The 22,332-nt window shown below is 60.1% G+C and overlaps 2 protein-coding genes across 4 annotated transcripts; both read right to left on the bottom strand.

The window, feature by feature from the left end:
* Positions 1 to 4,701: 4,701 nt before the first annotated feature.
* Positions 4,702 to 11,202, bottom strand: RBPMS (RNA binding protein, mRNA processing factor). Of its 3 annotated transcripts, none has more exons than XR_005819386.1 (9): positions 11,054 to 11,202; positions 8,474 to 8,551; positions 8,335 to 8,373; positions 8,159 to 8,221; positions 7,502 to 7,652; positions 7,256 to 7,386; positions 6,780 to 6,849; positions 6,491 to 6,594; positions 4,702 to 6,159 (listed from the first exon to the last, which is right to left on the bottom strand). XR_005819386.1 is itself a non-coding variant. In XM_040555416.1 (8 exons), exons 1-7 carry the CDS (start codon positions 11,114 to 11,116, stop codon positions 6,787 to 6,789), a joined length of 588 nt encoding a protein of 195 aa, XP_040411350.1. In that variant the 5' UTR covers positions 11,117 to 11,202; the 3' UTR covers positions 6,490 to 6,594; positions 6,780 to 6,786. The 3 variants fall into 3 exon arrangements, 1 of the variants encoding a protein (XP_040411350.1); XR_005819387.1 differs by lacking the exon at positions 11,054 to 11,202 and adding an exon at positions 10,092 to 10,917; XM_040555416.1 differs by lacking the exon at positions 4,702 to 6,159 and having other exon boundaries at positions 6,490 to 6,594.
* A 691-nt stretch (positions 11,203 to 11,893) lies between these two features.
* On the bottom strand, positions 11,894 to 19,220 carry DCTN6 (dynactin subunit 6). Its single transcript, XM_040555418.1, has 8 exons — positions 19,216 to 19,220; positions 14,538 to 14,582; positions 13,716 to 13,780; positions 13,533 to 13,638; positions 13,144 to 13,232; positions 12,930 to 12,977; positions 12,350 to 12,492; positions 11,894 to 12,242 (listed from the first exon to the last, which is right to left on the bottom strand). The coding sequence occupies exons 2-8, from the start codon at positions 14,558 to 14,560 to the stop codon at positions 12,144 to 12,146; spliced, it is 573 nt and encodes a 190-aa protein (XP_040411352.1). The 5' UTR covers positions 14,561 to 14,582; positions 19,216 to 19,220; the 3' UTR covers positions 11,894 to 12,143.
* Between the last annotated feature and the right edge of the window lie 3,112 nt (positions 19,221 to 22,332).

The raw sequence follows: 22,332 nt of genomic DNA, 5'->3' as shown, positions 1-22,332 counted from the left end.
AAAGAATATGTCTGGCTACTTTCAAAGATGAAAATTACATTAGGTCAAAAAATAAGAGAGCAGCAAAGGAAGATTAACTACCAGCTCTGTGTGCTGTGGTGGTGCTGTCAGGCTCCAGTGTTCAGAGGAACAAAATGGTCCAGCTGATGTCCGGCTGGAAGGACTGGGCTGGAAAGCTTTGTCTTACCGGTGGAAGTCATCTCCTCTGCACTAGCAGAGAGGGCAAAACAAAACAGATTTTGCAGCTTGTTAGGGTACAGTCACAGAGCTTGAAAGTAGCTGAAGGGGTGCACACATTGGCCCCTTTGAGGCAACACAGTCATGAAGAAAACAAGCCCAGAAGATAAGAATGAGCTCCTCTCTTCTGCGTGGGTTTGAGGAGCCGGGTTTTGTTTCTCTGTCTGCTCCCAGTGGTCCTTATGGTTGTTCTTTTTTTTTTTTTTTTCTCCCCCAAGACCTCTTGAAAATCAAACAACTTAAAAACGTCTCAGATGGTATCAACGGGAGCCTGCTGAAAGCTTTTAGTAGCACTCCAGCCTGCTTCAGTCTCTTCGTGGCACAATGTCCAAATTTTTTTTTTTATTTTGCTGAAGTTTAATGTAAGAGTTCACAGCTGCTAAAACCTTAAACTTCCTTTATCTTCCTCCAGGGTGTTCTCAGCTATCCTGTGCCTGGCGAGATGGTTCTCACGGTGGCCAAAACCATCATGCCCTCAGCTTGCTTGCTTTGGCAAAATCTTTACTCCCTCAGTCTGGCAGCACGAAGGGCTGCTGAGAGGCGTCACGCTCTCTCTCGAAGACCATGGGCTTCTTCCTCCGTTTTTCTTTGCCTTCCCTGGCCGCGTCTGCTGCTGCCCAGCGAGGTGAGGGGACCTGGGCTGCCCTGGGCATCTGGGAGAGGCCCTGTTACCTCATGCATTGCAGGAAGGCTCCTTGGCAAGTCATTGCGATGAGTTTTTGCACAGTCTCTGCCTGTCCCTGCCAGGTGAGGACTTCCTCTGCCGCTCTCCCGAGGCTCCCCGGGTGATGTCCAGTGAGGACATCGTTCCCACAGCGCCTGGACTTGCTGTGTCGGTCCTGCCACGTGAGCCTTTCTAACCCTCTGGAGAAACGGAGGCACTGATGAGCGGTTCTGGCACACAGCACCCTTCTTCCTCTTCCTCTGTCCCTCTTAAGGTTCATCTTAAATCCTGGCTAGCTTTAGCCCTCATTAAGCTGGCATGCCGCTGTTTTTCGGTGCCTCATGCAGAGCCGGGGTACGCACGGGATGCCGCGTGGGCTCCATCCTCCAACGTGCGCAGGACAGAGCCTGCCACACAGCATCCAGCGTGCGTGTCACTTCGGGAGCCCAGAGGCCCGGCGAGCTCCGCACGGGCGCTTTCCGAGCGGGCCGCGAGCTGCCTGCACCGATGGGACGCGGCCTCGGCCGGGGGCAGCACCGCCGCAGCTGAACGTGACGTGTGTCCGTGCTGCAGCTGAAGGACTTCTCCACGCAGGGTGCTGGCCGAGCTGCTGCCTAACCTTGTCCGGGTTGGCCAGGCGCAGAGAGGCGTTCAGCCTCCCCTCCGTGATGCTGATGGACATATGGACAGGGCCCCGGGGGAGAGAGAGCTGTCTCTCAGTGACAGGAGCTCTCTGAGGTATGTCATTGCTGTCTGCCTTGTCCTTTTGCTCGCGCCGTGGCATCCTGAGCCTGTGGCTGCGAGGGAGCTGAGGGGAAGGAGGTGTTTCACCCTCTGCGCAGACAGCCGAGAGCAGAAGTGGGTCAGAAGAGGCGTGAGCTGAACCCGTAGATGTGTACGAGCGAGGCTCTAGGTTAGGTGCTTGCTGGATGTGTGCCCGCTCCTCGTCACCCCCAAAATAAAAGCACTGTGGGTGGTTTTTTTTTTTTTTTTCAAGGTACAAAGTAGTTAGCCCAGGGGTGTCACAGCCCTGAACATGGATGTGTACTGGCTTCTGTCCTAAAAGTTGCTCTAGCTGAGGAGCTGTTCCTCCTCCTCCTCCGTCACGGTGATCGTTCTGGAAGGGGCTGGAAAACAGCAGGGCTTTGCATGGTCGAATGAGAAAACTGACATAAGGCGGTTTGTACCAGAGCTAATCTATAATTCATCGTGATCATTCAAGGCTTTTAGAGAGTGGGGCAGAGGGAGGCAGGGGAGCCCTGAGGAGCGCCGTAAAGCCCCGGCACGCGGGTGTAGCCAGCGAGCGCTGTCACTTCGATGAGCACGGGCAGGCGGTGCCGGGCCACCGGGGAGGGCCAGGCTCCCGCTACCTGCTGATGAGGGGGGATGGCGAGCTGCAGATGGCTAGAAGCAGCCCCGGCGATGACATCTCATTATTTCCAGCTTTCTTGCTCGCTTTCCGGTCGCTGCTAATGCACCAGGCCCGAATTCCTGCGTGCGTTGCTGCCTCAGGGACCCCTGGAGGCTGCTTTGTCTGGGAAAGCGTGCCCGGGGGCTGAGCGCTTACCCTCGACTGGTTTAGATGGGCAAGGTGAGCGGCTGATAGCTGTCACTGAGCGAGGGGTCAGCCCCAAGACAGCCTTCCTGGCCGTGTCCCACCATGAGGGCAGCTTCCACCACGCGTAGCTGCACCTGCTCTTCCCCAGGGCCTCTCCTGGCTTCTCTCTGGCCCCATCCCCGCCGCTGTGGTGTGCCAGCGTGTGCAGCGGGCCGACATAAAACAGCCCTGACTGAAAACTGCGGTTGGGACCCACGTGTTGGGCCCCGCCAGCCTCGTGGGTTGGCGTTGTGCAGAGCAGGGGAAAAGGCTGGTGAGGGCAGGAGGTTGTTCTTCCATTAAGTTAATTCTTTGACTCTACCTGCACTTCTGGGCTCACGTCCAAGGCCTGAAGTATTTGCGCGACTTCCTCCTGCCTCCATCGGTTACGTTGTCTTCTCTGTTCCCTCCCGAGCTAGTTATTAATTATGGAGACCGCGGAGATGAAGTCCAGGCTCTGCTAATGGTTGACTTACCCATGTTTCAGAGGCAGCATTTGAGGGCTCTGCTAATGGCATCTCTCAGCCTCGCTTTCTACCCTCCACCATCGCCTCGGTTCCTAACCCGTGCCTGGCAGCGAGGAAACAGAGGCTCTGGGGTGGCACGGCGTGCCCCTGCCTGCATCCCTCCCAGGGGGGAGGCCTCTTTGTGGACATCTGCCTGGCCAGGCCCCGGTGCCGTCTCATCTTTCCTCTCCCAGCCCTGTTTTTTTTTCCTTCCCCCCCTCTCCCGACCAGCGCCGGCCCCGTCTGCCCTTTGCTCCCCGTGCCCCTGCTGCTGGGTTGCATCTCTCCGGTTTGGGATCCTCCTGGCCCCATCCCCGCCTCGGGAAGGAGCCGCTCGCATCCCCCCGGCCCCGGCTCAGCCTTGCCGTCGGGGCTGGGGAGGGGAGGACTTGGGAAAAGCGGAAACAACGAGAGCACCTCTGTTGCCTTTGGTGTTTCCAGCTCTGCCTGTTCGTGCCCCCAGGACTCGCCCTGGCACCGGGTGCCAGCGTTGGCCCGGGGCTCCCCGGCCCTGTTTTGCAACCGTCTGGTGTCAGCCGGCGGCGGGGCCTTCCCGACAGCCACGGGAGAGGAATGTGTCCCCGGCCCGCGTGGGGAAAGGTCAGCGCGGGCAAAGGGGACGCTCGCCGCTCCCGCCCCGCGTTGGTGAGGGCGACGCCGGCCAGCACAGCACCCGACGCGTCTTGGCGTGGAGGAAACAAGCGGGCCGAGAGGTGACGTGTTTCCAGCTTCCTCTCGCAGGGCAGATGTCGCCCAGTCCAGCAGGAGGCGAGTGCCGGCGGCGGGTTTTGTCACTTCCTTCGCTGGAGGATGCTCGGTGTTGAACCCGCTCCCGAAAGCGTCTGCGTTTCTGGCCGACGCGGTGCCGAGGACGGCGGTGTCAGCCAGTTACCGCGGCGCTGCATAGCGGTCTGGCTGAGCAGTATGTTCGCGCCGCTCTCGCAGCCTGTCGCTGCCTTCCCCTCCTTCCCGGCCCTGCCAGCAAACCTCCGAAGGCGGCTGGGAAAGAAAGCTGTGACTCGCAGCGGCCGCGGGAGGATTAGCATCTGACATTAGGGGCTTAACTCCTCCGCTCCGCCCTGCCAGCCGGGCGTTTCGAGTAACACCGTGCCTCTTCCTTCCACCCCGAGCAGTTTGCAGCGTGTGCTCGTGCCCTTTAACCGTGATTCTCATGCCTGGAGCGGTGTTGTAGGAGTGTGGCCTGCTGGCGGGGGCTCCTCGGGAAGCTGGTCGCGTTTATCGGGGCAGGGGCAGAGCAGAGGAAGGAGGAGGAATTTATAGGTTGGGCCAACGGGCCCGTTTTAGAAAACTCCCAGCATGTTAAAAAATAATAATCTGGCCCGTCGTCTCTAGATTACATTTGCCTCTTCTGCGGCTGAGCTCATGGAAAATCGCAGCTTAGCTTCTGCGCTCGGTGCCAAGACGAGGAGGTTTAAAAACTAACCGATAACATCTTTGTAAACTTGGAGTCATTTCTTAAAGCCTGCTGCTCCTTCCAGCCGGGGGTTTGGAGCTTTCCTAGAGGTCGAAGCGAGCCAGGCGGCTGGCATCTGCCCTGCAGAATCGCTGCGGCGGTCGGGAGCGTCGCTGTAAGCACCCCGAGGACGCCCGCAGGCTGCCGGTGCCTCGTGCCGGCGTCTTGTTGGGGTCCTCGTCCCCGTTCCCCGCCAGGTACACAGCACGCCACGCTCTGCGCGTAACTTATAATAATCACTGGCTTTATTTTTAAAAAATTACAATAGAAAAGTACCTTTAAACATAGTTCCAAAAGCGGAGTAGACAACGTTGGAAGCTCCTTTCCTCTCTCCTCCCCAGAACAAAGTACAGGAAACGGTTTGCTACAAGAGTTACCGGTCCCTCACCCGGGACCGCGGGCGCCGTTCCTCGCGGAGCCGCCTGGGTCTCGAGTCCCTGCTGTCAGCCCCAGCGCTCACAGACAGCCCCAGCAGCACAGTTTCCCATTTCCCCCCCATCTCGCCCCCACCCCGGACGGCTCCAGCAGCTGAATTCCCAGCCGTGGTGTTGCAGCCCACCCACGAAACCAGAGGAAGGAGGAAGAGAGGCTGGGAATCCCGCTTGGGGAGCAGGCGGTCGGAGGAGACGGGGTTTGCGCCTCCTTTTGCAAGAAACCGAAATCTGGTGGAGTTCTTGTTTTGTTTTGCTTTGCTCTTTCTTATCCAAATTCCTGCTGGAGCAAGGAGGAGGAGAGGCTAGCACGCCAAGCAGTCTCTTTGCTGGCTGGCTCGCCGTCCCGCGTGCTGCCTCCCTTCTTCTCTCTGCTCCTGCACGGACACACGGACGCTGAAGGCCCGGGGCAGCCCGGCGCCGTGGCACAACGGCAGGCACGTGCAGTCAGCTGGGGGAACGGAGAGGTTGGTGTCTCATACAGCAGTTTACGTTGCCCGTAACAACTTCAAGCAGCCGTGGCAGGAGGAGGAGGCAAATTCTCACCTTGCTACACATGTGGGCTCTCTCTGCCCGTCCCTGATGCGAGCGTTGTACCGTGCCGGAGCTTTGCACAGCGAGCTAGTAACAGAGCCCTCAGGTAAAAAAAAAACGTCGTAAGGAAGTTCCTGATTGTCCTGCCTGGTGGTGTTTGGTACGACTGGGAAGAAAACCCTAATACTGTCAGTGCACACGGAGGCCGTGCTGACACAGCCGGAGCACACCGATCCCCGGCGGGCCGTGCCAGGGCAGCACGCGCCCCACCGCCTCGAGCCACGCGCCTCGGCGTCTGCACGGACCACAAAGTCACGCCTTCGCCGTGCAGCTGGCGGCGGGGGGGGCACACTCCTAAGGACGCCGAGTCGGAAGTCGAGCACAAAAGACGTGGTCCAACCCAGTGTAAGATTGTCCTGTTCGGAAGGTTTGGTACAAAAATACTTGCTCTCTCGCTTTCCTTTTTTTGTAGTCTGCTTTCCTATGGTTGTTTGAAAATACTTTTCAAACGCTACAGCACTGCCTGTCAAACCATGCTTTCAGAAATAACACACTCCTTCTTACAAATATACAGTGTAAAAGAGGGAAATATTATTACTAGGTATGCTTTTCGCTTTCTTCTAGGAGAGCAGATGTGTGATAGAGGCTGTGGGAAAGTCTTGGAGGAATCCAAACTTGTGCGAGGTTTGTTTTGTTTTGTTTTTCTTTTTTCAAGCCTGCAACAACAGAGAGGCAGAGAAGTTACAAAAGCAGCCGGGCTCGGGAGGCGAAGCTGCGAAGAGGCAGCAGCGACTCTCCCCCGGGCCGTGGGCGCTATCTAGGGGGCGAGGGGCGGCCGCTGGGGAGGGCAGAGTTAAGTCGAGTTTTTGCGCTTAGGAGGAATTCAGCCGGTGTTGATCCAAGGCAGGAAGCCGGAGTGGCAGCGAGGGGAGATTACGGGGGTGATTTAAAGCCGAGAGGCATTCCTGGGCTGTCCAAACTCCTACCCCGGATGAAGACGATAAGCGCGGGAAGGGCCCCCCCCGAGCTGAGCGCCGCGTCCCTTACCAGCACACTGCGGTTTTGTGGAGAGCGCGCGCCCAGCAGCCGCGGCGGCAGGCTCCGTTCATACCCACAAGACTGACTGTCGGCCGCCATCACACACCTGAGACCTGCGGGAGGGCACGGCGGGGCTCAGCGGTGCCGCGGGGAGGGTTCCCAGGCACGTGCACGTTTGCACACCTTTTCTTTTCGGGCGAGCCGAGTGGATTTGGCTCCCTGGGTCTCGCCGGCGCGGGTTGGGGATGCCCCGAGAGGAGCGAGGTGGCACCGGGGGGCGCGGGGCGGTGGCACTCACATGGCATTCAGCAGAACTGACGGGACTTCCAGCCCTGAGAACCAGCCTCGGAGGGAGGGAGCCAGCGCATCTGCAAGGCACGTGGGGCGAGGGGTGAGTGGGCGGCGTGGCGCCGCGCTCCTGGGAGCATCCCCGCGCCCCCCGAGCCCGCGTGGGGAGGAAACACCGCGCCTAACGGGAGCGTGGCCGTGCCCGGGGGACGGCCAGGAGCGACACCGCGGCCGCTCGCGAGGAGCGCAGGTGCTGCCTGTCAGCGCTGCCTTGACAAGGGAAGTATGTAGCTGCAATAATATTTACCGCCGCTCTTCCTCCCGGCAGCTGGCGCTTGGTCCCAGCCGCTCGGAGCCCCCAGCGCTGCTCCCCCGCGCCCTCCCTTGGGGCCCTGCCCGTGCCGAGGAGCTGCGGGGCGGCGGTGGGCGGGTTTGGGGTGCCGCGAGCCGGGCAGCGTGAGCGGTGCCGGGGTCACGCCGCGTTACCTGGGCGTGCAGCGAAGCGGGGTAGGTGAAAGCAGGAGGAGGTAGAGCGGGCGCTAACTCCGCCGGGTACAGGGGGTACGGCCCCCACACTTCAGGGCTACTGGGGTAAAGTGCAGGCACTGTGAGCTCGTCTGCAAGAGAAGAAGAAGGAGAGTTAATCCCTCGTTCTCGCCCAAAAGCAACAGGGAGGCGGGGAGCGGGCGCAAGCGGTGGGGCCGGCGCTGCCCCGAGCCGTCGCGCGCTTACAGGGCTCTCTGGCGATGAACTGAGGTACGGCGTTGGGGAGGGGTGTGCTGGGGTTGGGGGTGCCCACCAGCTTGCTCTTGGCCATCTTGGTGTTGGCCTTGGCGAACTCCAGCCGCAGCGTCTGGGGGATCTCGGGGTCGAAGCGGATGCCCTGCGGGAGGGGAGAAGGCAGCAGGGGTCGGCGGGCACCGGGCAAGCGCCGCGGGACCCCAAACCCTAGTAGTGCCGCGCGGGGATGGGTGCCGGTGGCATCGGGGCTAGCTGCTCACTGGGGGCCCAGGCGTCCCACGCTCCCCCCTCTCCCCCCTCATCCCCACGGAAAGAGCCCTTTGGGGGGAAAAAAAAAAAAAAAAAAAACAACCATTCCCAGCATCCCCGCAGGCCGCCGGGGCTGCCGTGACCTCATCCGCTTGGCAGCGAGTGCCGCGCGGCCCCGCGGCTCGCATTCCTGCGGCGTCCTCGGGATCAGCACCATATTAGGCAGTCGGCGTCCCGCTCGGCCACGCTCCGCTCCGGGGGGACCCGCGCGGCCGGCGACGTGCCGCGTCCAGCGCGAGGACGGGGAGCAGCCGGCCTTCCCCCGCCGCTCCGCCCCGGTGCCCGGAGCCCCCCCTGCCTCACAGACGGCCCCCGCGGGACGCGTCCCCCGGCACTCACGTTCAGCGCGTTCTTGGCAGCCTCGGCCTCCGAGCGGCTGTCAAAGCTGACGAACCCCACGGGCTGCGGGGGGGAGAGGAGGTGAGGGGGTGAGGGGTGCCCCAAGCCCTCCTTTTTTTCACGGGGATCCCCCCCACCCCACCCCGAGCGGTGGGGCGCGCTCCGCAGCCTCCTACCTGCTTCGAGGTGAGCTTTATGAGCGAGCCCTCGTAGCCCTGCGAGAGAAGAGAAAAGCGCCCGTCGCACCGGCCTCGCACCGGCCTCCTGTGCCCGCCGGGCCGCGGCCGCCCCTCGCCTCCCCGTGTCCCGCGGTACCTTGAAGGGCCTGAAGAGCAGGTAGAGCTCCCGGGGCTTGATGTCCAGGGGCAGGCCGCTGACGAAGAGGGTCCTCACCTGCAAGAGCAGAGCCTCAGCCAACCCGGAGGCTGCGGAGAACGCCCGAGAGGAGGCCTCCGGAGGCCTCCAGCCCGCGCTGAGCCCCAAGTGACCAGGGCCGTGTCTGCGGGGAAGGGGAAAAATCCTCGCCGCAAGGGTCAAAGGCTTTAATCAAGTGCGACGTCCCCTTGCTACAGGACACGCAGTGAGGGAGGGGTGTCCGTCTGTCCGTCCGTCTCCTCCCGGCAGAGCGGTCCTGAGGCCTCGCCTGTATTTTGTGCGCGCGTGAAGTGCGCGGCCTCGAGAGAAAGCACTCGCCGCCAATTCGCTGCCTTCCTGAAATCCAAACCCGCCCGAGCCTGACTTTCCGGATAATTTAGCCCCATGGCTGCACAGCAGATAGGAGAGATAAAGGCCCCGGAAAAAGAAAAAAAAAAAAAACTCCGAAATTAGGCCTCACAAAGACGCGGCTTCTCCGCGGTAATGACTTGTTTTCTTTGAAAGTTCAAACGCGGGTCGGCCAAGTCTCGAGCCGCGGGATTGCAGCGCGGCGCTCGCCGAGGACGGAGAAAAGCACGGATTATGGGGAGGAAAAAAAAAAATACACCAACGAAAAAAAAAAAAAAAAAACATGCCTTTTCGGCTTTCCAGCCCTGAAAGGAGGGCACGGTCGGAGGCCTGTGGGGGAGGCCAGGCTGGGAGGGAGGACGCGGCGTCCCCAGAGCCGTGGGGCAGAAGGAGAGGCTGCGTGGGGAGCTGCTCCCCTGCCCTCACAGGGAGCGGGAGCTGCTCCTGCAGGAGGCTGCTGCAGGGCCTCGGGGCGGAGGCAGCCCGGAGGCCTCGGCCTCCGTCCTCCGCCGGTGGCGCTCCCGGGGCCACATGGGTGCTTCGAGAGCAGCCGGGGCAGGAGGTGGCAAAATCCCTTCCCAAGGGGTCCGGGGCGACTCACGCAGGAAACCCATCGGTGGCCACGGGGACTTGGAGTCCCTGTTGAGCCTGTGGGGAGGCTCCTGCAGCCCAAGCACCTCCAGCGCAGGACAGACGAGGCATTTTGCCCCGATCCCACTGCACCAACATCTTTTCAGCATCTCCATGGTGCAGCGTTTCTCCATCTCCACCAGCTGAAGTCCGGGTCAGGAACAGCGACGCTGGCGCCCCACTCCGCGGGCACGTGGTGGCAGATGTCCCCCACCTCTCCCCGCAGGGACGGGGGCTGCGGGACCACCTGAAGCCCCTCCTGCTCCTCCTGCTGCACCCCACGGCCCCTGGACGGACCGGGGCCACCACCATGCTCTCGCTTCGTCCCCTCCAGGCCGTTGGTGTCCCGCAGAAGGTTTTCTCCTGGTCGCCCTGGGAAGTCATCTCCAACCCCAGCTCCGGCACATCTCTCCCCGCCTCTGCGTCCCACCGTCACCCCCTGCTTCTCCCAACACCCCGGCCAAGCCTTCGAGGGGCACCAGAGGGGACCTGATGGGCACCGCATGCACGCCTGGGGTGGATTTCAACACGCAAGCAGCAACCCGGAGGCGGACGGGCAACGTGCACGGCCAGCGCTCACCTCCCAAAGGACGGCGGCAGCGAGAGCAGCACTCGCCATCCTCGTCCGCCCCCGAGGGCACCGGGTGCCCTGCGCGATGGCCGGAGCGGTCACGGTCCCCTGCCCCTGCGCAAACCTCCTCCGGTAAACTTTAACAGGAAGGGGAACGGCGGGGAGAGGCAGGAGGAGCCGGGTGACTCATTCACCAGGCATTTAATCACCTACTTCAACCCCCGGCCGCCTTGCAGCCCGGCTCGCTTTAATTTTCTACCAGCGGATTAGCTGCTTGGCTGCCCGCCGCCGCGGGGGGACCTCCGCCACGCCGGATCCTCGCCCGTGGGGCTGGACCCTCGCCCATGGGGCTGACCCACGGCTCGCCCACGTGCCCGGGTGCTGTCCCCACGCTGGTTTGGTGCCCCGCGTGTGCCGGCGGTGGGGCAGCGATGGGCGAGGAGTTGGCGCTGGGAAGGGTCCCACCGCGGCCGCCCTCCGTGTCCCCACTTCCCACCCTGGCTGTCCCCAGCCGGGGTCGAGCTGGCGAGGGCTGGGGACGAGGGCCGCGAGCGGGGTGCGCGGAGCCGCCGTGCTACCAAATAAGGCCTCCGTCCCTGCCCGCGCGTGCCGCTCTGCCCCGAGGATGCTCGGGGCGTCCCGTGGGGTGCTGCGTCCCAGCATCCCGGTGTCCCAATGTCCGAGTGTCCCAATGTCCCGGCGTCCCAGCATCCCACATCACCCCTGCTCGTGGCTCGCCGGGCTGTGGGGTGCCCGTGCCCTGACCCGACACCCCGCAGCGGGTGACGGGTGGGATGTGCCGCCCGCTCCTTCTCCTTCTGCCCCCCTCTCCCCGCTCAAGGTCACGGCCCCCACGGGACCCCCAGGGGACCCCCAGGGGACCCCCAGCGCCCTCCCCTCCCCTCCCCGCCCCCGACCCCCCCCGGGGCGCACCCCCGGGCTGCCGGCCCCAAGCCCCCCGGTGCCGCTACCTCCTCCTCGGGCAGGCCGGGCTCGCCGGGGCCGCCCTCCCGCTCGCCGGGGCCGCCGCTCATGGTGCTGGCGCCGCCGCTCCGGCACCCGCCCGCGGCACCTCCGCGCTGCGAGCGGCCGGCGGGCAGCGGGCGGCGGGCGGCGGGGAGGGACCGGGGCGGGGGACGGGGAGGGACCGGGGTAGGAGGGGACGCGGGGCGGGGCGCGCGGAGGGGGTGGGGCACCGGGTTGGGGGAGCCGGGTTGGGGACACAGGGCGCGAGGCTGGGGAGGTGGGGTTGGGAACGTGGGATGCGGAGCTGGGGACTCGGGACACAAGTCTGGGGACACGGGACACAAGTCTGGGGACACGGGACTGGGGACACGGGGCTGGGGGTGTAGGACATGAGTTTGGGGGCACGGGATGTGGGACACGGGGCTGGGGATCTCCGGTGTTGGAGACACAGGGCGCAGGGCTGAGAAGGTGGGATGAGGGAAGGGTGTCGCAGGGACACAGGTGTGGGGACGTGGCACTGCCAGGGATGCCCACTGCAGGCGGAAGGCGACATCCCCATGGGGACCCACCACCAGGTTCTGCGGTCACCAGGCCCGGTCCCAACGCCAGGCCGGCAGCAGGGCCCCACGGCGCTGATGGCCCCATCCCCGTGCCCCCCCGCCCTGCCCGCAGCCCCCCGTTGGGCCCCGCTCATGGCACGGTGAGGTCCGGCCTCCCCCTGCCAGCTGCCTCAGCCCTCACCCAGCTGCGGGGCTCAGTCGTCTTCCCGGCGGCTTTGATACAACCCCACAGGACTTTTATTAGCAGCCCCCCGGCCAGGCAGGATCACAAACCACCCTGCGAGGTGAGCTGGTTCTAGTTTATTCCCCAAACAGCACGTGTGATACTCGAGTTAGCGCGCGGGACAGACAACAGATCCAGAGCGGGGCTGAGATGCTTGGTGGGCTATAAATAAAGGACACAAATAAGCGAGAAAAAACATTTTTGTTTTCCAGAAGGGAATAAAGGACGCAGAGACCAGCGGCTTCCTGCGGTTGCGCAGTGCTCATAAGGACAGGACAAAATCCCCGGTCAGCGACCGACTGCGGGAGGCTCTCAGCTCTTGACAGGCGTGGACGCGGTCTTCATGGTCTTCTTCAGGTGATGGTAATTGGGCAAGATCTTCATCAGGAAATCCAGCTGCAGCGTTTGGGGCTGGAAAGAAGTGGGCTGCGAATTAAGGCTCGGCCTCACCGCTGCCACGAGGGGAGCTGCGGGGGACGGGAGGTAGCGCTCGGCCTGGTTCCCCACACAGCACCCACCTGCGGCCGCTCGGTCTGCACGCGGCGAAGGCAGTCAGCCCCATAGATGACGGTGTTCTCGGGGATCACCTCGTAGGTGTTGACATTGCAGCAGGCCCCGATGATGCAGCCGCTCGTCAGAATCACGTTCCTGCCAACAAATGCTGCGAGAGAGAGAGAGAGAGGAGTCCCTGCAAGGGCCGAGCGCGGGCAGCCCCACTCGGAGCCGCACGGTGCTTCTCAACCCCATGTCTCTGCCCTGCTTCCGTCAGCCTTTCCAACTCTGCCTTGGGTTTCTGGGCACAGAGCGCAGCTGAGGTGGCTCTGGAGCACTTCCTCAAGCAGCAGCGCCACTGTGCCCACACACAAACCACCCAGCGCCGCCAGCCAGACCCAGCTCCAGCCCAGGTGGCTTCTGCAGGCGCTCGCCAGTGCGAAAATAACTTATGCAATGCAATCAGCTGCAGCTTGGGCACATCTACTGCCAGGTGATTGATCCCCTCCTGCTCCCAGCACCGACAGGAGCAAAAATCTGAGCGGGGCGAGGACGGTGAGCCTAAACTCACCTTGACTGGGGCGAGGACAGTGAGCCTAAACTCACCTTTCGACTCAATGACGTTGTTATCTCCCACTTTCATTGCCTGCGAATCTATGGGTTAGTGTTAAAGGAAAATGTAAAACATTTTGCTTTGATTTCACTAGGCAAGCCTCAACACCACTTTCAGAGCACGTCCCTGCCCCTCGCACAGCACTGGGCTGTTGAACCCTTGGGAGCATGGCGCGTCACAGGCCGCTTTGCTGTGGAGCAAGGATACAGCACCCGACTTCGAAAACGTTGTTGGTGCCGATGACCATGGGCTTGGGCTCCATCTGTTCGGTTTCCGGTGTAATATTTTCTGGGTACCTGCAAGGTAATGTGAACAGATTTTAACTATTAGGCAGCTCAGTTTAGCCAGAGGCTGAAGTCGGGCCTGTCCCACCCAACCCCAGATGGACTGGCGGGGCTCTCAGACACCGTGCTCTTGCCCAGGGCCTCGTGCTCCCACCAGGCTCAGAAAGACCTGGCACCAGGAGGTGACAAATGCTCTCCTCCTCCGGCCCGGTTCTGAAGCTCACAGCAAAGGCCAACGGCATTGGCTCCCCTGGACCAGACCAGGAGCGACCCACGGGGAGCCCCGCGCACGCTGGCCGGCTTGTCACTGACCCATTGATGATGAGCGCCTGCTCCTCTATCAGGTTGCCTTCCCCGATCACAATCGGTCCCGCTTCTGCGATGATCCTGGCCTTGGGGTGGATCACCGTCCTGGGCCCTGCAGGAACCAGCCGGTGTCACAGGCGCCCTGCGGCGGGGAGGTGCCGGGGGCTGCCGGCCACGTTCTGTCCTTACCGATGGTGACATCCCCGCGGATCTCGCTCTCCACGCACACCACGGCCCCCGGCGCGATCTTCACACTGTGAGGGGGACGCGGGGCTCAGGGGGTGCCTGCGCCATGCGGGGGTGGCGCCATCGGGGACAGTGTGGGGTGGTGGCGGTGAGGGGAGCCCTCGGGGCGCGGGGGGGGAATGGGGCACGCAGGGGAGACTGTTGGGGGACATGGGGGAGCTGTTGGGGGACATGGGGAGACCACTGGGAGATGGGGGGGACCGCTGGGGGACGTGGGGGAACTGTTGAGGGACATGGGGGAACCACTGGGAGATGGGGGGGTTCAGTGGGACATGGCGGGGGCTGTTGGGAGATGGGGGGATCATCGGGAAATGTGGGGAGCCACTGGGGGACGTGGGGGGACTGTTGAGGGACATGGGGGGACCGCTGGGAGTTGGGGGGGGCTTTGGGACACACGGGGGGGCCATTGGGGGACATGTGGTGATTGTTGGGAGATGGGGGGCTGCTGGGGCACATGCGGTGACCGTTGGGAGACACGGGGGAGCTGTTAGGGGACACGGGGGCACCGTTGGGAGATGGGGTCCGCTGGGGGACATGCGGTGACCGTTGGGAGCCGTGGGGGGGGCCGTTGGGACACACGGGGGCACTGAGGCGCGGGGGTGACGGCTGAGGCGCGCGGGGCGGGGCGGGGCCGTTAGGACCGTTGGGGCCGTTGGGGCGCGCGGGCTCTCCCCCTGAGGGGAGGCGAGGGGACGCGCGGCGGGAGGGCGCGGCGGCCCCGTCCCGTGCCGGGGCAGCCGCCGGGGGGCATCGGGCGGCCCTCACCTCTTCTGCGCCTTCTCCGCCATGTCGGCACCGCCTGCGCAGGCGCTGGGCTGGGGCCGGGCTGGGGCTGGGGCTGGGCGGGCCCCGCTCGGCTCCTCCCGGCGGCCGGGGGCCGTGGCCGTGGCCGTGCCGGGCGGCGGCAGGCGGCCCCCGGGGCCGTGCAGCAGGTGAGGGGCTCGCCTCATGGCGCCGGGTGGGGGCACGGGGCAGTGCGGGAGCCGAGCCCTCACGCGGGGCAAGGTGTGCCTGCCGCCTCCAGCCGGGATGGGAGCCGCGGGGCTGTTACCGGGGGGGCGGCCGTGCCCCGCCACGGCCCCTCCTCGAGGGGAAAGGGGAGAAAATGCGATGGGAAGGGCTCAGGGGCTGGGGTGCGGGCAGGGAGATCGCCCAGCAGCTATTGTCACAGGCCAGCCAGACTCAGCACAGAGATTAACGCAATTTATTGCCCGTTAGGAACAAGCCAGAGCAGTACGAAGCAAGGAGAACAAACCCAACCTCCTCACAGAGGCACGCGGGAGCCTCGGCGCCGTCTGTCCGCTCGCGGCCGCCGTCGCCGCCTCGCTGCCGCTTCCGGCCCCAAGCGGTGGCGGCCGCGGGGAGCGGCGGCCCCGGGCACCTTTGGCCGGGTTTGGGCCCGGGCCCTGGGCTGGGCGATCCCGAGCCTCGGGCACGGAGCCGGAGCCCCGCGTGTGGGGCTGGGACAGGGCCCATTGGGCTGGTCGGGGGCTCAGCAGCGCGGCGCTGGGTGTCTCTGCCAGCCGTTGTCGCAGGCCCGCCGGGCTCCTCCGTGTTCCCCAACGCACCGACCGAGCACCACGACTGGGGGGCTCAGAACGGCCTCTTTGGGCCGGTTTTGGGGCTCAGAGTCAGAGAGCGGGTCACTCGGTTTGGGGCGTGCAGCATGGACCAGTTTCTGTGGGGTTGGGCTCAGGAACGGAGACCGAGTCAGCTGTTTCTGGGGCAAACCTTGCACCCCGGGGGCTGTGGGGCCGTGAGGGTGGGTTGGAGGGGCGGTGGGAGCGGGGTGGGCTGGGTGTCCGGTCATGGCAGTCCCCAAAGTCTGGGATGCCGGCATGCACCAGGCCGAACAAAGTGTTCGAGATCGTCCCTGGGCGAAATGGTGCTTTTCCCCTTCCACTGCTCATTCATTGTACCCAGTACAGAATGGTAACCCCCTTAATTGTGCAATATTTGGACAATTGTGACATTCATGTTAGTATTCAAATTATGACAGTGATTGATTTATCGCCTTGTCAAAAGAGCACTTTATTTTTTTTATACACGCACAAGACCTGAAGAGCTTGAGCCAGAAACAAGCTGGAGATAGCCAGGAGACTTGAAGGGCTGGAAAGATCCAGGAGACATCAAGGGCTGGAAACTGCAACAAGCTGGAGACAGCCAGGAGACATCAAGCTGGAAACTGGAATAAGCTGGAAACATCCAGGAGACAACCAGGGCTGGAGCCATCCATGAACTGTAGACACAAAGAGCTCATTAACGAAAAAATACAAACTAACCAGCCTATACTTTACGCCATACAAACACAACACGTGCAGTGTTAAAGCTGTGACAGTGATTGATTTACGACCTTGTCTAAAGCCCACATTGTTGCAACAAGCACAAGCTGAACACATCAAGGGCTGGACATGTCCACCAACTATAGCCGTGCCCAGGACTAACAGATCAATACGAACTAGGTTGATCCATGTCTGCACAACACACAACTGCGCCATTCAATATTAATATTCAAGTTACAAAAGTGATTGGTATATGACCTCGTCTAAAACCCAGATTGGGTTAACAAGCACGAGCTGTGTTTATTTACCTGGAGCAGAAATCCAGCTGGAGCCATCCACAAGGGGGAGACGCAGGGAGACACAGATGTCCAGGGCTAATTAACCAATAAATACAACGCAAACCAATTAGTCAATACCTAGGCAATGTACCACCGTGACATTAAATTCTCATATTCACATTACTGATTGATTAACAAACTGGCCTAAAGCTCAGGCTGTTGTAACAAGCACAAGCTGTAATTACCTGGAGGCATCCAGGAGACTCCTGGGGTTGGAGACGTCCACGAGCTGGGGGTGTCCAGGGCTGGAGTTGTCCAGGAACCAGAGGCACAGCGAGCTGCAGCTGCCCAGGGCGAGCTGATCAATAAACACAAACTTATTTGTCAATATCCATACGGTGCACAACTAGGACATTCAATATTAATACCCGCGTTATGACAGCAATAAATGACAGACATAAATGACAGACATAAATCAGGTCGCACATTAACTGCCACCACCTGAGGCTGCCAGGCAGTGATTGCCGGCCGCCCACCGACAGAGCACAGGTGGAACCCACAGGGGTGTCCCCACCCCTCGGAGGGTGTCCAGGTGCTGCCCATTTCTGGCCTGGAACTTTTGTCAAGTTTTGTACCGACTAAGGGAGAACAAGACAAAGCCCTCAGAGAAGGATGTGTCCATTCTGCAAACAAGACAAAGATGGTACAACCTTCAGACTAGTGTTGGTCTGTCTGAAGTGGGGTTAAGTGTAGAAACTCAATGTGGTCGTTCCCCTCTAAGCCTTGGTGAGCAAATAAAGCATCTTTCGTTGTGAGACACGAAGGCGGGAACGAATGAACACCTAACAGCCGCTCCAGCTGCACTTCCAGCAGCAGCAGTCCTTCGTTGTCTGTGCAGACCTGACAGCCTGGCTGCTTTTTTAATATGCTCCATTTTGACACATGCTTAGAAGCATCCAGGACTTCCACGCCTCTGAGACAGTCTCCCTGTAGCTGAAATCCCTTTTTCAAGGCTGTCCAGCATAATGTCACAACAGGGTAATGAAGTAAAAGGCTGAAGGTCTAAAGGCTCTCAGATCAAACTCAGCTGTTCTGAAATAGCCCCACATCTGATATCCTAAACACACGTGTACACACGCTGCTGAGCCTGCCTGAACTTCTGGACTCACTTTTCTACATGTAACACATCTCCCCTTATAGGTTCCTTGCAAAGTCTCATCTAATAAAAGATGGAGAGAAAGGGCAGTGAGGCCATACAGAGTTTGAGAGCTGGCCATTCCAGGTTTTGAAATGTCACTCACGCAAACCTTTCCACTATGCGCTCTTTTCTCACCTGCACGGGTCAGAGTCTGTTTGCTGACACCCACCGAATATCCCCGTGCCATGATGGCTTCCCAAGAGTCTCACTCCGGGGCACTTTTGGCTTCTGTTGTTCCCATGGAAAAGACTTCTAATTTCCTACTAAATTTGCTCATCACCAGCTTATACCCAACATGTACTTTTTCAGTATCGTCTTGTAGGTAAATATCTTCACTGTGTTTCCCATTATTTCCTTCTGAGACTGAAGAACACGGAAAACTGGGATCGTGCCTCGGCACATGCCGTACAGTCTGCACAACAGGGAGCTCTTTACAGTTTCTCTCCTACAGTGTGTCCTCATTCAGTCCTTCAGCAGTACCTCTGTGAGTTTGTTTGATTTTAAATTCACCTTTCCTGGATGCGTGGGTTTTGAGTAATACACACTATCCCACCTCGAGTCTTTCTACTATCCTAGGGGACTCTCAAAGCCACCACCTCCATCAGAAATTCTTCCTGTCGTGCTGTCCTAAGATCCTGCTGAGTTAATAATCACTCCTGCTTTCAGTGGGTTCGTAATTGCTGAGCTTCCTTACTCCCTGACATTTCTTCCTGATGAGCGCCCAGACTAAGCAGTCACAAATCGCTGCTACAACTTAAAGCATGGCCTCACACTCAGTATGAAGTTGGAAACCATTTTTATGATTTCATCTGCCAGTGACATCTTGTCCTCTCAGCCATCCCTCACACAACACGCAATGATTGCACACGTGCCTGGGACACTGTGCTGGAGGGGACAGGCAACCCCCTCTAACGGGTCTGGTGGCAGACAGAAAGCACTCCAGCTGAAGTGTGTGCACACTGATATTGGGGGAGGAAAAAATAAAAAAGTACTTAGTCTGAGCTGGATATATTTTGAGGGCTGTTTCTATTTCTTCCGGGTGTAACCGTGGTGGAACAGGCTTATTTTGAAAGAGGTCTTTCAAATTTCAGGGGAACTGTTTTCTTCCTCAGGGCAGATGGGACTCCTCAACAGTCACAAGCCTCATGATGTATCTATCCTGAGGTGTATAATAAAACATAAACACCTGAGTGTGAGACTGATGCTCCCATCGCCAGGCAAACTTCTCGGAGACCTTCTCACTTCTGCTGCAGCCAACTATGTCGCTGGCTGCAAATTGCGTCAGCCTGGAGCTTGGGGTGGGCCTGGGATCTGGAAAAGCTGAAAAGGGGTCTTCCTTGACCGGCTGTCCCCACTCTTACTGCTTGAAATGGTCCCTTCTCATTTCAATTCCTGGAGGGAACGCAGACAAGTTAGGTGGTGAACATTCAGTCCGTAGTCTGTGCCCAACAATTGCTGTCCTACCGCCAGGAAAGAAAAGAGGACTGACCTCACCACAGAGATCTTACGGCATGTATCACAAAGACCACCGCGTGCAGGGCGTGAGCAGCACATTTACCAGACACGTTTCTCGCTGCTCGCCCTCACTGTGCATCGCTGCACAGAGGATGCTTTGACCCACCCTAAACGGGGATGATGTTGCCGCCTCATCCTTCGGTCCCAAGCATGCTGCCAGCTTGTGTCACCCGTGCTCTGCCAGGAAGCCACCAGGGAGATGTCAGAGCTGCTGGGTTGTGGCTGCTGATCCAGGCTTCACCCTGACGGCCTCACCTGGGGCCCCCCGCTGCCCACACACCTCCCCATTGGTCCCGGTGCCGTATTTAAGCTCTGGCTGGGGGGCGTAGCTTCTCACTGCAGTAGGGAGTGTGCTGTGAGTGCTCTCCTGCATTGCCAGCAGTGATGTTGCGGTGCTGCTGTTCTTTTCTGCCTTGGTCTGAGCAATGTTGTTGGGCTGACTCGAATCCTTGTGTGGGTGCTCTGGGGCTACCCCTGGTGGTGGAAGCACTGCTTTTCTTCTGTCTTTAGATTTAACCTTGCTTTATTTTTGTCTTTCCACAAACCAGTTTTGGTGGGTTCTGTCTGCACTAGCTAAGTTCTTATCAGTATGTCACTGAATACTCATTTCCTTTCTTTCTACTTACTTATCTCTTGGGGGGGGGGGGGGGTTGATCTAGATGCTGGAGCTCAGCACGTAGAACAGGAAGGAGCCTGTGTGGTGATGTGCTGAGGAGTGCTCAGTGCATTGGGGATGGCTCTGGATTGCTGCTGCCCCCTCAGGTGTGATGGCTGGGGGTGGTAGAGTTAGGTCTGGTACCTGGGGAGACAATTGTTAGCCCCAGCTCTGCTAAAGAGCTTTCCAAGGGGAAATGATGCCTGAAAAGAACAGGAGGAGGAGGCTCTGTAAAGAAGCACGTGCAAGAAGCAGAGCCCTGATGTGCCAAGCAGGCACCCCCTCTGCCCCAGGGTAGCGATGGCTGCAGGTGACAGCCCCCTGGCCCCAGGGCTCAGCAGCCTGGCTTTGGGCTGTTCTCTCCAGTCCCTCCTTCTCTCTCTGCCTCCTCCCTGCATCTGCCAGGCACTGCCGGGTCTGTTCCCTCTCTGCCGCGCTGAGGCTGCAGCCTTTCTCCTCGCAGCGCTGCACTGGTGGCTGTCGCAGAGCTTTCCCTGCTGTAAGTGGGGGATCCTGGGCGAGGAGGGCGGGGGGCTGGCTGTGACCCGGGCTGGGCTGTTCCCCCCTGCTCAGCCGGGAGCTGAGGTGGAGCTGCCAGCGCTGTGTTAGCAACAGGTCTTGTGTGTGTGTGCAGGGGAACGCTGATCCCGCTGCCTGAGGTGGGGACAGGGCACAGGCTGCGTGGGGCTGCTGGTGGCGCCTGCCTCAGTTGGTCCCAGGGAGGGCGATGCAGCCATCCTGACCAGTTTGTACTGGTCAGCACTGGGACACTGGGGTACAGAGCCTGACAGTGGATGTCTGACACCAACAGCTCTGTGGCTCAAAAGGGAGGTGGGGGATGCCCACACCGCCCCCAGCAGGGATGGCTGGGCAGGGGGAGCGTCTGTGTAGCTGCTGCTGGAGGTGTACACCTACGTACGTGGCAGCCGCTTAACCCTTGTGCAGAGGCCTGGGGCTTTATGGAGAAAAGCCTGCTCCCAGTAAGAGCACCCCTGGGGAAGAAGGTCAGCAGCTAGAGCCATTTGTCTCACTGGACCTGTTATTTTCCCTGACTATGTATGACTGTCAGTTTTAAAGGGCTGAAAATATTTCACAGGGCAACAGTCAGTGCTGCTAGCTAACAATTGCTGTGCCGAGTCTAGTCACTCTCGATGCCAGGAATCAGGGGTACACTTACTTTGCTGCGAATGAAGTTGCTGCATGCCTGCTATAGTATTTTGGAGCAAGTTTTCTGGTGGTTCTACCCGCACTAGTCCATGCGGCACTGCTGTTAGTGCTGCCCGTGTAACTGCATTCAGAGTGAACATCAAGTGCGCACAATGATATGGAAAACTCAGTCTTTGGGGGGGGGGGAAAAAATCATTCTTTAACTCTGCCTTTTTACAGGTATGGTTACTTTACTGTTTGGTAAAGCAGGAGCAGTTGTTATCCTTCAGTTTCAGCTATCACTTCCTGAACAGAATTGTTTCAAGAGATAGAGAGGACTCTTCCACTATGGGAACTCCAGGTAATTCTGATGGGGCCCTCAGAGTACAGCTGCAAAACACAACCAACAATTTTAGAGCTTGAAAGGAGAACTCCGATCACCTGCATGATTAACTTGGGTTAGGTGTAAGTGGTGGTTTCCAGTATGGATTTTCACTGGGGTCTGTGATTTGTGGTAACGTTCCAGAACAATGCTGCACACCGATCAGAGACGAGAGCATTAGGAAAGCAGGACACCTTACCTTGCCACTGAAACTGCTGGGCGCATTCAAGTCACTGGTGCTGCATGCCATTCTCCTCCAAGGTTGCAGCATAAGCAGCACAGGAAAAGAGGCATGGAGAAGTACGTGGGGAACAGTTTGTTAGGACAGAAAACCAACTCAAAATTCAGGGTTTGAACCCCACAGATTACTGGGGGGAAGTTAGGGTGTGAGTGCGCAACTGCTCCCAGGACTGGAATGAATCAATGGTGTAAAAAAGTCTCGCTTCAGAGACGATGCGCACCACTGAGCCAGCCAGGTGTCCCCGCCAGGGTCTGGTTGGTCTGGGAGAGCTCATGCCAAGTTTTTGCAGGGAAGCTTTTGCAGAGAAACTCTTGCAGAGATGCTCCCTTCACGTCGATCGTGTTACTTAGTTGTACCTTTTTGGTGTAGCTAATTAACCGTGTGCGCAGCAGCAGTTCCTGGCTCTGTTCATCATCAGGGCCCCTGCTGAGCTCTTCTGGCACATCTTGGATGTCCACAGAGCTTGGAGGCACCTGGCCAAGGAGATGGCCGCCTTTGCCAGGTTGTTTGCCTGAAGTCACCTTCACGGCTGCTCCCTGGGCAGGGACATGTGGTGGCCTTGTCACTGGAGCCCAGAGTGTCCCAGCTCTGGGCCACGGCCTCAGGATGGGATGGGGGCACCTGCACGGCTGGGGAGCAGCAGCAGGGCTTGGGGCAGGAAAGGGGCCAAGGACACCCCCAGGTACCGCCCGCAGCCCCACCACCCCACCCCCTGGGGAGCTCCCCACCGACCACTCTGCTGCCACGGCCCCATTGGATGCTGTGGGCAGGGGGCCAGGGGCCTCCCCCGTGTGCTGCAGTGGGGAGAAGTGGAGGCCGAAGGCAGGGAGGCGCAGGGAAAGGACACCCCCGTCACGCTCTGA

Source organism: Cygnus olor, chromosome 4 (assembly GCF_009769625.2).
Source record: "Cygnus olor isolate bCygOlo1 chromosome 4, bCygOlo1.pri.v2, whole genome shotgun sequence".
NCBI classification, from domain to species: domain Eukaryota; kingdom Metazoa; phylum Chordata; class Aves; order Anseriformes; family Anatidae; genus Cygnus; species Cygnus olor.
The sequence above is the reverse complement of the archived record's forward strand: the minus strand, read 5'-3'. Positions and strand labels throughout refer to the sequence as shown.